The 15,341-nt window shown below is 37.9% G+C and overlaps 1 protein-coding gene across 2 annotated transcripts in view; it reads left to right on the forward strand.

Moving 5' to 3' along the window:
• Atpaf1 (ATP synthase mitochondrial F1 complex assembly factor 1) overlaps positions 1-15,341 on the forward strand; it is a 35,479-nt gene that overhangs the window by 6,235 nt on the left and 13,903 nt on the right. For both annotated transcript variants that reach the window (XR_013091804.2, XM_076860469.2), the window contains exons 3-6: positions 556-606; positions 1,246-1,308; positions 12,760-12,810; positions 13,957-14,004. Coding sequence is in view for 1 of the 2 variants with exons in the window: in XM_076860469.2 (XP_076716584.2) it covers positions 556-606; positions 1,246-1,308; positions 12,760-12,810; positions 13,957-14,004 (213 nt within the window). In the remaining variant the exon portion in view is untranslated. The remainder of the gene's footprint in view (positions 1-555; positions 607-1,245; positions 1,309-12,759; positions 12,811-13,956; positions 14,005-15,341) is intronic.

Raw genomic sequence — 15,341 nt, forward strand, 5'->3', positions numbered from 1 at the left:
TAAAAAAAAGAGGGGAGAACTTGGGATATAGCTCAGTTGGTAGAGTGCCTGCTTCGCATGCACAAGGCCCTGGGTTCAATCCCCAGCACCATGAAAAAGAAAAAGACTGAGTACTCAGAAAGACTCTAGTCTACTAAGGACACCTGTATTGGAAATGAGAAGCAGTCTTAAAAAAATATCTTTATATTTTCATCTCTTCTGCAGCTCAATGTGAAATAGTTGAAAGAGCCAATCATAGAAAACCCAAGCAGACCAAATTCTGCAAAGGAATCCCTCATATTCATAGTGGCAAGTATAGAATGAACTCTCAGTACTAGCTGATAATGGTTACTGACAAACCTTTTCTCATCTCTGCATCTCAAAGTCTTAGTCAGGAACAAGTTGTTTCATGAACAGGAACTCTTAGAGTAATGTGTACAGTTGTTATAAAGAGTGGAAAGAAGTGAGTTCTTAAGTGCAAAATTATTTAATGAGCTTGTGCACTTCAGCTAAATGGATTTCCTTTTTCCTATGAATAATGCATAGATTGATATCCTGTCTCATCATGTATTTCAGACAGATACCTTGGGGAAACAGTCTATAAGCAGAGGATTCACTAAGGACAAGGTAGGTTTCTAATTAAATATAAAGATCCAAATCTAAAGTCATAGGAGACATTTTATATCAAGAGGCTAAAAAATTGAACATATTTATTGTGGTTAAGTGATTTTGTATAAGATGATTTTTCACCTAGAGATGAGAAATATTTCTGTGAATTTTTGTATCCTTGACCCTAGTTCAAGTATAGGTTCTGGAGAAAATTTGAAGGAAACATAGTAACATCCTTCCTTTCTTTAGGAAGTAGTTTTAAAAATCAAATAAAAACATATTTAGTCTGTCACTTAATTTGCACATAAGGAACCATCTCTGGTAAAAGAGCAGTTACATTAAAAATAACAGCCACCTTTCTCCTTTTAAAAGCTGCAAAGTTCTATAGAACTCATTGGTGAGAGTGAAGCATGAACATGGTGACCTAATAGATAGCCCCCAGGAAAAGAACTATGAAAAACTGTGTGGGCTGGGGACTCACTGTCTCTGAGCATATATAGATTTTCATATACTTTTTCTATACTTATTGAAGCTCTGTTTCGATGTGCCAATAGGTTGTTTCCTACAAGAATTCCTACAGAATCAAGCTGTGGGGAGGGGGTTTATTATTATTGTTTTTATTGTAGGTGTTAATTGCTTTTTATTTTCTCTTTCAAGACTCTCAGTTCAATCTTAAACATTGAGATGGTGAAAGACAAAACTGCAGAAGAAATAAAACAGGTAATGAATGAAAATGAATTGGCATACTCCATGAAAATGTGTTCTGTGAACCAAATCTGAGAGTAGAAAGAGCATACATTTTCTGATACCTTTTTTAGTCAAAATGAAAAAGTAGTTATATGAGGCAAAAGTGATGAATTACACAAACAGTGGCATAAACTTGTCTTTCTTGGTCTTGCTCTCACATACCTAACCAACTTGTATTTTCCCTTTTTCATTCCTGTTGCCTACATCTAATTTAAAACCAAAAATACCCTATACCTGGATTACTATATTATCTTTCCAGTAGGTTTCCTGTTCCCATTTCTTCCCCCTCTACATATCATATTCTCACCAGCTGAGTCCTGCTTGCCTTTTAGGGAAGCATAGCATACTGGTTAAAACATAGATTACCACTTTTAAGTCCTAGCTTGACCACCTACTAATTGTCTGACATGGACAAGTTAGTTAGCTTTTTGAGCCTTAGTTTCTCTATTTTAAAGTAGAGATAACAGTACATACATTCAAAGAGTTGAGAATTAAATGAATTAATATTTATAAAGTACTTAGAACAATGCCTAGTACTGAGTAAGGGCTATAGTTCTTAAAGGAATAAAAATATTATGTTAGGAACCTGCTTGCAGATGTTAAGTAACTTCTCATTTCTTTTTGTTTCTTTCTTTTTCTTTTTTTTTTTTTTTTTTGCCGCAGTCTGGCTGGGCACAATTCAGGAGCCACTTGTCAAAAGAAACTAACTTTATTTTTAGAACCACACAAGATAAACAAAATAGCTCCTCAGGAAAAAACCCTCAGAGCCCAACTGCCACCACCGGCTTCCCACAAGCCACACACCCCAACAACCAACCTCCCACAATCCTCCTGCTCTTGAGGCCGATTGGCTGGGTCGCATGGGCGGAGCCAAAAAAGTCCCCCAGTGAGCAGCTCCGTGGTCTGAAAGGGCAGGGAAACAGCCCAATGAGCATCACCGCAGAGGAGCCAATCAGCTAGATGTTGCTAGATGTTGCTGGGGCTGCTGTGAGCCAATCATCAGCTGGTAGTCTGAAAGGGCAGGGAAACAGCTCAATGAGCATCTCCACAGAGGAGCCAATCAGCTAGGTGTTGCTGGGGCCGCTGTGAGCCAATCATCAGCTGGCAGTCTGAAAGTTTGCTGGAGCCCCTTAGGCTGTGGCTCTCAACATCTCCCCCTCTCTGTTTAAACAAGAAGCATGTGGCTTAGGGACTGTGTCTGCCTTAGGTTGTCCAATAGTACATATGGTCCTTACCCGTTATTGGATGAGCTGACCTCAAGGCGTCAGCCTCCTGTCTTAGGTTGGTACCATAGTAATTGGATCTTACCCGTCATTGACTACCAGTCCAGTATATAGCCACACCTGTGTAGAGGTCTTCGTACTAGCGGGGGGGTGAGGTTCTTTGCCTCACCTCTGTTGGCCCCCAAATTTTAGCTGAACCATCATGACAAACAGAAGGGAGGAAGATACACCAAGCCAGTTGATGGCTCCTTTTGGAAAAATTGTACCACCGATGACACCATCAGCATGTATACCCCAACACTACCAGAAGTTGCTGCACCAACAGATAGTTCACAATGCATACAAGTGAGTTCATAATGCATATAAGTGATACATAGTCCAGGCAAGTTCTGCAAGCAGTTCAGTGATGGCTATTGCAGAAGCTGTAGATTGGTTTTATCTTTGTCTTCATGCACTGGGATGAAGATAGGAATTCTGACAATAATGGCTAAAGAAAAATTATATAACATTATATAACATTCCAGAAGACACTAAAAGAAAACAATTTTCTTAACAATTTACATTGTCTTCACTGAAGATAGGAATTCTGGCAATAATGGCTAAAGAAAAAATTATGTAACATTCCAGAAGGCACTTAAAGAAAACAATTTTCTTAACAATTTACATTGTCTTCACCGGCACTGGGATGAAGATAGGAATTTTGGCAATAATGGCTAAAGAAAAAATTATGTAACGTTCCAGAAGGCATTAAAAGAAAACAATTTTCTTAACAATTTACATTATCTTTAAGAGAATTATTAAATATAATGAAAAGGAAAGGTGAAAGTAAACAAACAGATCTGTTAACCTCCTTTTTTGTTCACATTTTAAAACAATCTTCAACAGCTGTGTACCCAATTTAAATTAAACCATTTAAATCACGTGAATAAAAAAAAGAAATTATTTGGATCCATTTTTTCATGAGCGCTCATCATATATGACATATGGACATACGTACATTCAAACACAAAACACAAGTGTGCACACATAATACATACGACACATAACATAATAGTAAAGGCCTTATAACATTTTACAGGTGAAATCTCCATTGCAATGTTTAAAAACTCTATAGTCAAAAAATAGGACTGATCAGCAAAACATTAACCTAGGTCTGTATGAGCTCAAAAAAAAAAAAATATGGGAAAGGGCAATAATAAAATAGATATTGAAAAAAGCATTCTGGTTCTGTCGCAGATGTAAGAATAACCAAACTGGAGTTCTGGATATCACATCTTCTTTTTGGTCTGTAGAAATCGCTTTAGTTAATCTGTCTGGAATCCAAATCAGCTGCTGTTCTCCCTGTGGAAACACATAAACAGACCCCCGATTCCAGGCAATCACTGGGTCAGGACCTTAGTTAATCTCTCTGGAATCCAAATCGGCTGCTGTTCTCCCTGTGGAAACACACAAACAGACCCCCGACTCCAGACAATTACTGGGTCAGGACCTTTCCATTGTCCTGTTAGAATATCCTTCCAAAGTACCTTGGGCTTATATACATTTTTTGGACACATATGCCTTTCCGCAGCACTAAGCCCTGATGAATCCAAATTTAAAAAGTTTAGAGTAAAAAGGGTTATTTTAAGTTTATCTTTGGGGAATATATACCCCTTCCCAATTCCTTCTTTTTGCTTTAATAAGTACATTTTAATAGTTTGATGAGCTCTTTCAACTATGCCTTGTCCCTGTGGATTGTATGGGATTCCTGTTATATGAGTAATGCCAAATGATGAGCAAAATTGTTTAAAAGAGGTAGAAGTATAACCAGGGGCATTATCTGTTTTTAACTGTTTTGGAACGCCCACAGTGGCAAAATTTTGTAAGCAATGAGCTATAACATCTTTAGTTTTTTCTCCGGCATGAAGGGAGCCCATCAAAAATCCAGAAGAAGTATCAACTGTAACATGCAAATATTTTAATTTTCCAAATTCTGGCAAGTGTGTGACGTCCATCTGCCAAATATGGTTAGGTATCAATCCTTTAGGATTGACTCCAAGATTAACTTGTGGTAAAAAGGTCACACAATTTTGACATTGTTTTATTATTTGTCTAGCTTGTTCCTTAGTTATTTTAAAACGCTTTTGTAAAGTATTAGCATTGACATGGAACTTTTTATGAAAATTTATAGCTTCTTCTAGTGTAGAGAATATATGTATGTCATGTGTAGTTTTATCTGCTAAATCATTGCCCAAACTAAGGGCTCCAGGCAATCCTGTATGTGCCCTGATATGTCCTATAAAGAATGGATCTTTTCTGTCCCAGATTAGACTTTGTATAGTGGAAAACAAAGAGAAAATAGTAGAGGAAGGGGAAATCCTACCAGCATCTTCAAGGGATACTATAGCATTAACTATATACTGACTATCGGAAAATAAATTAAATACAGAATTTTTAAACATCACAAAAGCCTGTAATACTGCCTTAAGCTCTACCTTTTGAGCTGATTGTTTGGGTACTAAAAATGTAAAAGTTTGATCAGGTGTAACTATTGCCGCTGTACCATTATTTGATCCATCAGTGAATATATTTGGAGCATTCCCGATAGGTGTTTTTCTTGTCATTTTTGGAAAAATTACAGGATGCGATGACCAAAAAGACAATAAAGGATTAGATGGTAAGTGGTTATCAAATGAAACATTAGATTTGCACATGATTATTGCCCAAGTATTTAACTCATTAGCTAACTCATCAATTTGATTCATAGTATATGGAGTAATAATTTTATTGGGAGAAATTCCAAACACTCCCTTTGCTGCTTTTATTCCTTTGAGTATTAATTGTCCTACAGCCTCAGGATACCTAGTAAGAATAGTGTTAGGAGAATAAGATAAATGTATCCATAATAATGGGCCTTCTTGCCAAAATACTCCTGTAGGAATATTTTTTGTTGGTAGTACAATAAATAATAAAGGCAAACTTATATCAATTCTATCCAAATGCATATTTTCCATATATGTTTCAATGATTTTTAATGCCTTTCTTGCTTCAGGCGTTAACATTCGGGGTGAATTTGGATCTGATGGACCTTTTAGGATATCAAATAAAGGTCCCAACTCTCCTGTTGGTATACCTAGATAAGGCCTTATCCAATTTATGTCTCCTAATAACTTTTGAAAGTCATTAAGTGATTTGAGTTGATCTACTCGTATTTGAATTTTTGGTGGACGGACCATGGTTGAGGATAATAGAACTCCTAAATAATTAATTGGAAAATTTAATTGTACTTTATCTATTGCTATCTCTAGATTATAATTTTTTAATAAGTTTGTAAGTGTGGCATAACAGTTCAGCAATGTGTTTTTAGCTTTGTGTGCTAATAATATATCATCCATATAGTGAAATATTTGTAGTTCAGGATTTTGATTTCTAAGTGGCTGGATTGCTTTGTTAACATAAATTTGACACATAGTTGGGCTGTTAGCCATCCCTTGAGGGAGTACTTTCCATTCATATCTCTGATCAGGACCTTCATGATTCAGTGCAGGGATAGTAAATGCAAAACGTGGACTATCCTCAGGATGAATTGGAATTGAAAAAAAACAATCTTTAATATCTATAACTAAAACATACCAAGTTTTTGGCAAAGCAGACAATTGAGGAATCCCCGATTGAGCAGGTCCCATAATAACCATCTCATTATTAATGGCTCTTAAATCTTGCAATAATCTCCATTTACCAGATTTCTTTTTGATGACAAAAATGGGAGTATTATGGGGAGATACAGAAGGTTGTATATGTCCTTCTGCTAATTGTTGTTTGACCAGATCATGGGCTACTAGTATCTTTTCTTTAGTCAGGGGCCACTGAGGAACCCACACTGGTCTTTCTGATTTCCAAGTAATTTTTATTGTCTCAGTGGCCCTTTCTGAAAATCCAACCCATGTCTGTCTGTTCCTTGATCTATTTGTATTGGTGCTGCTATACCTTGTTCTTGTTTTCCTAATCTTTTTCCTTCCCTAAAACCTTGTCTAGTCATAATAGTGGGTGCATTTTGGTTGATGTTATTTGTTAATGTCAAACCTAATTGATCTAGGACATCTCGTCCCCATAAATTTATAGGAAGATGATCCAATACATATGGCTGTATAGTTCCTTCACATCCTTCAGGATCCTTCCAATCTAATACCATTGCACTTCTATGGGGATTAGTCGCCACTCCTAGGCCTCGAAGCGTTTGAGTGGCTTGTTGTAATGGCCAATGTTTTGGCCGTTCTTGACAAGAGATGATGCTAAGGTCTGCACCTGTATCCAGTAGCCCATTAAATTCATGTCCTTGAATATTTAGTTTTAGCATGGGGCGAGAATCTAAATTTAAAGACAGCATAGCCCAATCTACACCTGTGGAGCCTAATCCCTTGGAACCTCTTTCTATAGCACGACTGGAAAATTTATCATGTAGGCTTGGTATTATTAGTAACTGTGCTATTCTATCTCCTGGTGAAATTACGGATATACCATTTGGAGAACTGGCTATAATTTTTATTTCACCTTCATAATCGGGATCAATTACCCCAGGACTTATCATAAGTCCTTTTAGAGTAGAAGAGCTGCGTCCCAATAATAAGCCTACTGTTCCTTTGGGAAGAGGTCCTTTCACCCCTGTGGGAATGATTTGAATTCCCATCTCTGGAGTTAGTACTGATCTGGCAGAGGCGCAGATGTCCAACCCTGCGCTCCCTCTGGTTTGTCTGATGAGGGATCTGATGGACAATGTGTCCTGGGCACTACCCTGATGGGGTTGCTGGGTTCCTCCAGTGCTCCGTATATTTGTGGTTTTGGGCCCCGGAGCATTGGGCCCCCCTGTCCATTTTTTGGCAATGGAGCCCAATGCCTTTCTCCACGATATCGTGGATAAACACTTGGTCCTTGTTCGTTTTTTGATAATGGAGTACCCTCTATGGTGGTTTGAGAACGGCATTCATTAGCCCAATGTCTCCCTCTACGGCATCGTGGGCAAATACCCGGTATTCTACTCCTTTGATACCTAGTTTTGTTAAACCCTCCTCCTATGGGGCAATTCCTTTTAAAATGTCCTGCTTGTTCACAATTGTAGCATGTTCTTGGCCTGGAATCTAAAGCCTGTTTTACTGCAGCTGCCACAATTTGCCCTTGTTCATTAATGTCTCTGGCATCTAAAGCCTGTTTTACTGCAGCTGCCACAATTTTCCCTTGTTCATTAATGTCTCTGGCATCTAAAGCCTGTTTTACTGCAGCTGCCATGACTTGCTCTTGTTCATTTATGTCTCTACATAATTTAATATATGTGTTTAAATCTTCATGTTTCCATGGTCTAATGATATCTCTGCACCAACGATTCGCTTGGTCATAAGCCAGTTGTTTTATTAATGGCATTGCTTGTTCTGTATTCCCAAAAACTCTGGTAGCTGTTTGAATAAGCCTATCTACAAATTCAGCATAAGATTCATTAGTTCCTTGTATTATCTTAGATAATTGACCTTGTAAACCTCCATGTCCTTGTAAAGTCTTCCATGCCTTAACTGCATCTACAGCAATTTGTAAATATACACCAGGATCATATGCAATTTGTTGCTGCTGATCCTCATAAGGTCCCTTTCCTAACAACATATCTAGATTTCTCTGAGGATAACCAGCTGCTGCATTTCGCCTAGCCGTCTCCTTGCAAAATTCCTCATTGGCAACCTTCCATAACAGGTATTGTCCTCCATTTAGCACAGCTTTACACATATTAGCCCAATCTGCTGGCGTCATGTTCAAGTTGGTAATGGATTCGACCAAGCTTACAGTGAAGGGTGCTTGAGGACCATAGGTTGTTACAGCCTCTTTTAGCTGCTTCACTGTTTTGAAATTTAAAGTATGGTAAATTCGCTGCCCTCCTACCTCAAATACAGGGCATGTTAATACTTGAGATCCTGTCGCAGGATCTGAACTATCCACTGCGGGGGTTGGGGGCCTCTCAGCATATGAAGGTGGCCTTCTCAGTTGGACACTTACATCCTCTGGTGATAGAAAGGTGTTAGTAGCAGTCTCCTGTAGAGGTGGTGCTGTTGGTTGGACACTTAAGCCCTCTGGTGATAGAAAGGTTTTAGTAGCAGTCTCCTTTTGTAACTTTCCCCCTGATGGCTTTTTCTGCTCTAAACTTTCTTTCTCTGTCTGATTAGCTCGAAAAACCTTCTCTTTTACTTGAATCTTTTCCTCTTTCTGACTAACTTGAGAGACCTCCTCATTTACTTGAATCAATATGTCTTCTCCTTCCTCTACCTTTGTCTGAATTGAAGGTTTTGGACTAAGAAAACCAGATACCAATGCCCACAATGCCAATGTGCCAGCTGGCAGAGTTCCTGGGCTGTTCTTTTCTATTCTTTTTAAATCTTCACCATGATGGTTCCATTGTGATATATTTAACAACTCCTCCTTAAAAAGCCATGGGCTACATTTTTGCATTGTATCAACGTATGCCCTGACTGCTCTTGATTTTACTGGGATGCCTTCTTCCTCTAACAATTTACTTAACACTCTTTCAGTTTGTTTTTTACTAGTTTCTGATCCCGTATTTCTACTATAATACAACCCAACAAGATGACGCCAAACAAAACCGAGACAGAATGAAATAAAAATGGAACAACAAAAATTCATTATAGCCTTTCTATCCTCCTTATATGTGCATCCGTCCTTTCTCCCTATCTGTTCCTCAGACGTAAATAGTTTTTCCTCAGAAGTGAGCGGTTTTTCTTCCGTCTCACTCATCTCCAGGGACAGGCAACTTAAAACAAAAATGAAGCAAAACAAAAGAGGAATCTTAAAATGGCTCCCCATCCTCTCACCCTGCCCTCAGGGGCGAGCGGTTTACTTACCCTCAGTCGCTCCCCGTGCGAGCCACCAAATGCCGCAGTCTGGCTGGGCACAATTCAGGAGCCACTTGTCAAAAGAAACTAACTTTATTTTTAGAACCACACAAGATAAACAAAATAGCTCCTCAGGAAAAAACCCTCAGAGCCCAACTGCCACCACCGGCTTCCCACAAGCCACACACCCCAACAACCAACCTCCCACAATCCTCCTGCTCTTGAGGCCGATTGGCTGGGTCGCATGGGCGGAGCCAAAAAAGTCCCCCAATGAGCAGCTCCGTGGTCTGAAAGGGCAGGGAAACAGCCCAATGAGCATCACCGCAGAGGAGCCAATCAGCTAGATGTTGCTAGATGTTGCTGGGGCTGCTGTGAGCCAATCATCAGCTGGTAGTCTGAAAGGGCAGGGAAACAGCTCAATGAGCATCTCCACAGAGGAGCCAATCAGCTAGGTGTTGCTGGGGCCGCTGTGAGCCAATCATCAGCTGGCAGTCTGAAAGTTTGCTGGAGCCCCTTCGGCTGTGGCTCTCAACATTTTTTTTTTTTGACATTCATAATCTTCCACGATTCCAGAACCTTCTGCAAGAAACTTCTTGAACTCCTTCCTTCAAACACTCCTCATCTATCCTGCCTATTTGGTCATTGTACATGCCTTGATTTTCATTGCCAGTTACCTTTTTATGTCTGGTTCTTTTCTAATGAGACTATAGAAGAAGCTATTTTTTGGCATTTCTTGAATTTCATTTTAGGTATATGTACTATTTATCAAAATAATAATAAAAGTAATATATCTGTCAGGTATTATCCCTAGTGCTTCATATGCATTATTTAATTAAATTTTTATGACCACTCTGTGAAGAAGGTGTTGTCAGTCTCAATTTATAGTTGAGGGAGCTGGAACTCAAAATCCATGTCTGTTTGACTTTGCATCATATTCACTTAGAGTTGTAATGCATTTCCTTTGGATGTTATATCATTTATTTTACCAAGCATTTACCAAGGAGTGCAAGTGGAACATGGGATTGGAGCTGGAATCTACATCCATGTCCTCCTGACTCCAGATCCTGTACCAAACAAAATTTCCTATTCTCAATAAGTTTAGTGGAGGGACAAACATAAAAACAAATAAAACCAGCACAAAATTCAGTTTCTGTTAATAGAGACGTATGCAAAGTCTCAGGGGGACATCAGGCTATGACTTTGGGAAGGAGTGCCAGTGGAACTTGGGTACCATAAATGTCACTTTGGAGCAAGAAAACCAGGTCTAGGAGGCCTGATCATAGAGGTATCATTTAGACCTATAAATGTAGATACAAATTTGTGTTCATTGAAATAATTTTTGAGTAGTGAAGGCCAGCCAAGTTAGGAAATATCTAATAGTTTCATAAATTTCAGTGTTCATTCATAAACTTTGCTAATATCATAAATTAAATCAAAATGATCAGAATATGCTATCCTTAAATTAAGAAGTCTGGCCTGGGGATATAGCTCAGTTGGTAGAGTGTTTGCCTTACATGCACCAAGCCCTGGGTTCAATCCCAAGTACCAAAAAAAAAAAAAAGGAAAGAAAGAAAAGGCAATGTTAGGTTGCATTAGTTGAGTGGTTTGCTTAGGTTCTAGGAAGTGGGGTTTTTTTGTGCTTTTGTGCTCTGTATTTTGGTAAGCTAGATCACACTTTGATTAGTATCTTCAGTTGGGATGTGTGTGTGTGTATGTGTGTGTGTTTATGTGGTGCCAGGGATCAAACCCAGGGCCTTGCACATGCTAGGTAAGTACTTTACCACTGAGCCATCGTTCTGGGGCCATATATTTTATGGGAATATTGACAGAGCAGAGCAATTTTAGGAAAGGATGACCCATTCTTCAACATGTGCTCACTCAGAGGTCTCCTTGGTTCTGATGCCTTTCTTGACTTCCGTGCCCTTGTTAATGTTGTCATTCTGTGTATAGAATGTGTCTGTTATCTCCTCCTGCCTTATTTCATTTCATCTGATTGAAATGACCAAGTGAGACTATGTGGAAAAAACATAGTTGTTCTCAGCTTCAGAGAACAGGAAAGATTGGGGGGTCAGAGATAGAGAGGAAGGCTTTTCCAGTGAGAGCCAATAACATAAAAAGATGGAAAACAATAAAAATAATAGTAATGAAAAATATAAACACAGAGCATATATGTGATATAGAGGAGATTAAAAAAAAACGAGACAGTATTGCATATATATTATATCTATTTATATTATAACAGAAAAAATATTCTTAAGATATGCTAGAAACATATCAAAAATAACAATAGTGATTCTTTTCTGGTAGTAAGACTATGGGAATATTTTTCTTTTCTTTATTTTCTAATTTTATAATTTTATTATATAATTTTGTATTCCCTACACTTTGGTATTTGCATCATGAGAGTCAACTTCTGTCTTATCTATACCAAAGTCACCTAGAAAATTTGATCTCTTCCTTATATGAAAGACTTTCAGGAAGTAGGAAGCTGCCTATAACATGGCAAAATTAGCTAATAAAGACTAGCATTAGGGCTGGGGATGTGGCTCAAGCGGTAGCGCGCTCGCCTGACATGCGTGCGGCCCGGGTTCGATCCTCAGCACCACATACAGACAAAGATGTTGTGCCTGCCGAAAAACTAAAGAATAAATATTTAAAAATTCTCTCTCTCTCTCTCTCTCTCTCTCTCTCTCCACTCTCTCTTTAAAAAAAAAAAAAAAAAAAAAGACTAGCATTACTTTTAGTGTTTACTTTGTGCCAAGCACAAACCTGTATTAGTTCAGCTAGTCTTCACAACAATCCTGTGAGGTTGATATTATTGCTATTTTATTGATGTTACTTAGGGAGTTTCAGTGATTTACCCAAGGTAGCACAGCTAGTAAATGATTGGAACTGGAATCTACATCCATGTCCTCCTGACTCCAGATCCTGTACTCTGAATGACTGATGTTCTGGCTATCAGTAACAGGCCCACAGTTGTCTGGAGAGATGAGGATTTGGGGAGGAAAGAAAGAAGATACCAAAAAAAAAAAAAAAAAAGGATCTCAAAAGAGGATCACAAGGCACATCTTGAAAGGAGTGATTTCAAAGGTCATAGAATCTATTTCTCTGGCAGAATTTGTTAGTAAGAATTAGAATTTAATCATTTAGAGGAGTGTGTGGCATTAAATCATCTTTGTAATTATATATTAGTTATAAAAGCACTACAGTGGGTTTTTCCTCTTTGCTATCAAGTAGAATATTATTCTGAGCAAACAAAAATTATCACCATTTCTTGGCATAGGTTGAAAAGATTACCCACATTATCACAAATTTACCCCTTTTTTTCTGTACAGATTTGGCAGCAGTATTTTGCAGCAAAAGATACAGTCTATGCAGTTATTCCTGTAAGTAGTTTGGACGGGAAATGAAAGTGTTACAGTATGAAGGTCAGTGCTCTAACCTTAGCCAGCAGTTGCCTTTACTTTTCTTGTGTTTATGGCCTCTTGAGAACTTGGATTTTACAGCTCTGAGGGTTTTTATTATGCCCTAAGCGCCAAAGATTGGAAGCTCCATATGGTATATTTATGGCTTTTGTTTTCCCTCTTTCTGGTTTAGAAATGTCTCTGAGTTAAGTCTCTGACAAGGGAGCATGGTATAAGTTCATGTTGCTGAGTAATTTCCAGATGTCTTTTATTTCTTTTTGATGTTTTCAACCCGGCTGTTGGAATTTAAGACATAGCCTCTAGTATAGCTTTCTTCACTTCTTATCTATAAATAACATACCCAAGCTGACTTAGAGCTTCCTCCTAGTCTTTCTGTGGCATTTCCCCTTAGCAAATAGCATTTTCTTGGTTTTTTCCCTCTTGAAATTTCTGTCTTAGAGATTGTCACTGGCTTGACCATTAAGGTCTGTGATTGGAAAGCTATTGGCTTCTCTAGTTTAATGCCCTTCTGCTGACAGAAAAACATTTTAAATACTGGGTTATCAGCTAGTTCTTCAGTGTTCTTTTTCTTCTCTGAAGAGGAAGTGGCTTAGATTAAGCTTAATTATATCATGCATAAAATATATACTTGCTTACACGAATAAGTGTAAGAATAAGGAAGAAAACAGATAGAAGGATAAAGCCAGACCTTTTGGTTGTTATGTATGAGGGTATCACTATCAGTTTTTGCTTTGTTCTATTTTTTAGCCTCATATACATATACAGCTATACCCTCCATGAGTTCAACAGTCAAAACAGTCTGTACTTTTCATTATATTTTAGATTTCTTATACCAACTTAGTGTTTGAGCAAACCTTCTCAGCTCTACCTTGGACTGACTGGAGAGTTGAAGCATTATTTTCACTCTTAATTCTGATAATGAACAGCAAAGCACACATCTGACTTCTCTTGTCTTTCTGTTATAAGAGTGATTTATAAATTATGAAACTTAAAAGATTGTTTTAGTTGTTGATAGTTCTAGAATCCAATCTTGGTGAATTTAATTGTGACTGTGGTCTTTTGTGTTTCCCTGTTTGTGAACTAAATTTACTCTTTTCTAACTTACAGAAAGAGAAGTTTGATTTGATCTGGAACCGGGTGCAGTCCTGTCCAACAGTAAGTTTTTGGTGACCGTGTAAGGATTGCTTAGCAGTACTGCCAAGAAAGGTGTTTTCCAACCCATTCCATCATATTCCATGCTCTCACTTGTTATGGTGTACTGTTTATTTAACAAAGATGCCCACATATTAATTTTACTGATAAGTGATATTTATAGCCTTACAAAATAATGTGGGTTTTACCCAATAAGTCTTGGGCTTTTTAGCTCTCTACCACATATCAGGCCTTTCTGATGTTGGTCTTCATCTGTTAGGGTAAGTGCATATTAGAAGGTACCTGAGACCTTGATCTTTGCAACCTCTCTCAAGTTCCTAACTTACTGGCAATTTTCTTTGTAGTTTTAGCCATGCTATTCTGGTAATACGTGCCCATTTTTGAGGTTGTTGCTGGAATAATGAGCTTTCAGAAGGTTCCAGGGAAAGAGAATGGGTAGCTGACTTTACAGCTCGGCTACTATTGGTAATAATGTCTAGGATTTTTAATTTTTTTTTCCAAACATAACTGACAGAAAATAAAGAATTATTTAAAGCTGGAGATATAGCTCAGTTGGTAGAGTGCTTGCCTTAATCCCCAGCACCACACATACACACACAAAAAAAAATCTAAGTAAAAGGAGAGATATGTCATGTTCTTGGATTGGATGACTCAATATTGTTAAGATGTCAGTTCTCTCCAAATTGATCTCTAGATTAAATACAATTCCAGTCAAAATCTCAATAGGCTTTGGTATAGTATTAAAAACAGTATGGAGCTGGGCATAGTGGCACATGCTTATAATCTCAGTGACTTGGGAGGCTGAGGCAAGATGATTGCAAGTTTGAGACTAGCCTGAACAACTTAGCGAGGCCCTAAGCAACTTAGAACCTGTCTCAAAATAAAAAAATAAAAAGGGCTGGGGATGTGGCTCTGGATTTAATCCTCGGTACCAAAAAAAAATGTGGTATTAGCATAAATAGACAGAAATCAGTGGAACAGAATAGAATCCAGAAATAGACCAATCTATTTCAGGTTAGTTGTTTTTCAAGAAAGATGCCAGAATAATTAAATAGGAAAAGGATAATGGTTTCAACAAAAGTGCTAAAATGATTGGATAGCCATATGAAAAGAAAATGAACCTCTACTCTTACCTCATACTACATAAAATTTGATTCAAAATATGTCATAGACATAAATAAAAACTAATGGAAGAAAAATAAAAGAGGAAGTCATAGGTTTAGTTGAGCAAAGATTTCTTTTCTTTTCTTTTTTTTTTTTTTTTTTTAAGAGAGAGTGGGGGAGAGAGAGAGAGAGAATTTTTTTTTTTTAATGTTTATTTTTTTAGTTTTCGGCCGACA

Source organism: Callospermophilus lateralis, chromosome 7, assembly GCF_048772815.1.
Source record: "Callospermophilus lateralis isolate mCalLat2 chromosome 7, mCalLat2.hap1, whole genome shotgun sequence".
In the NCBI taxonomy this organism is placed as follows: domain Eukaryota; kingdom Metazoa; phylum Chordata; class Mammalia; order Rodentia; family Sciuridae; genus Callospermophilus; species Callospermophilus lateralis.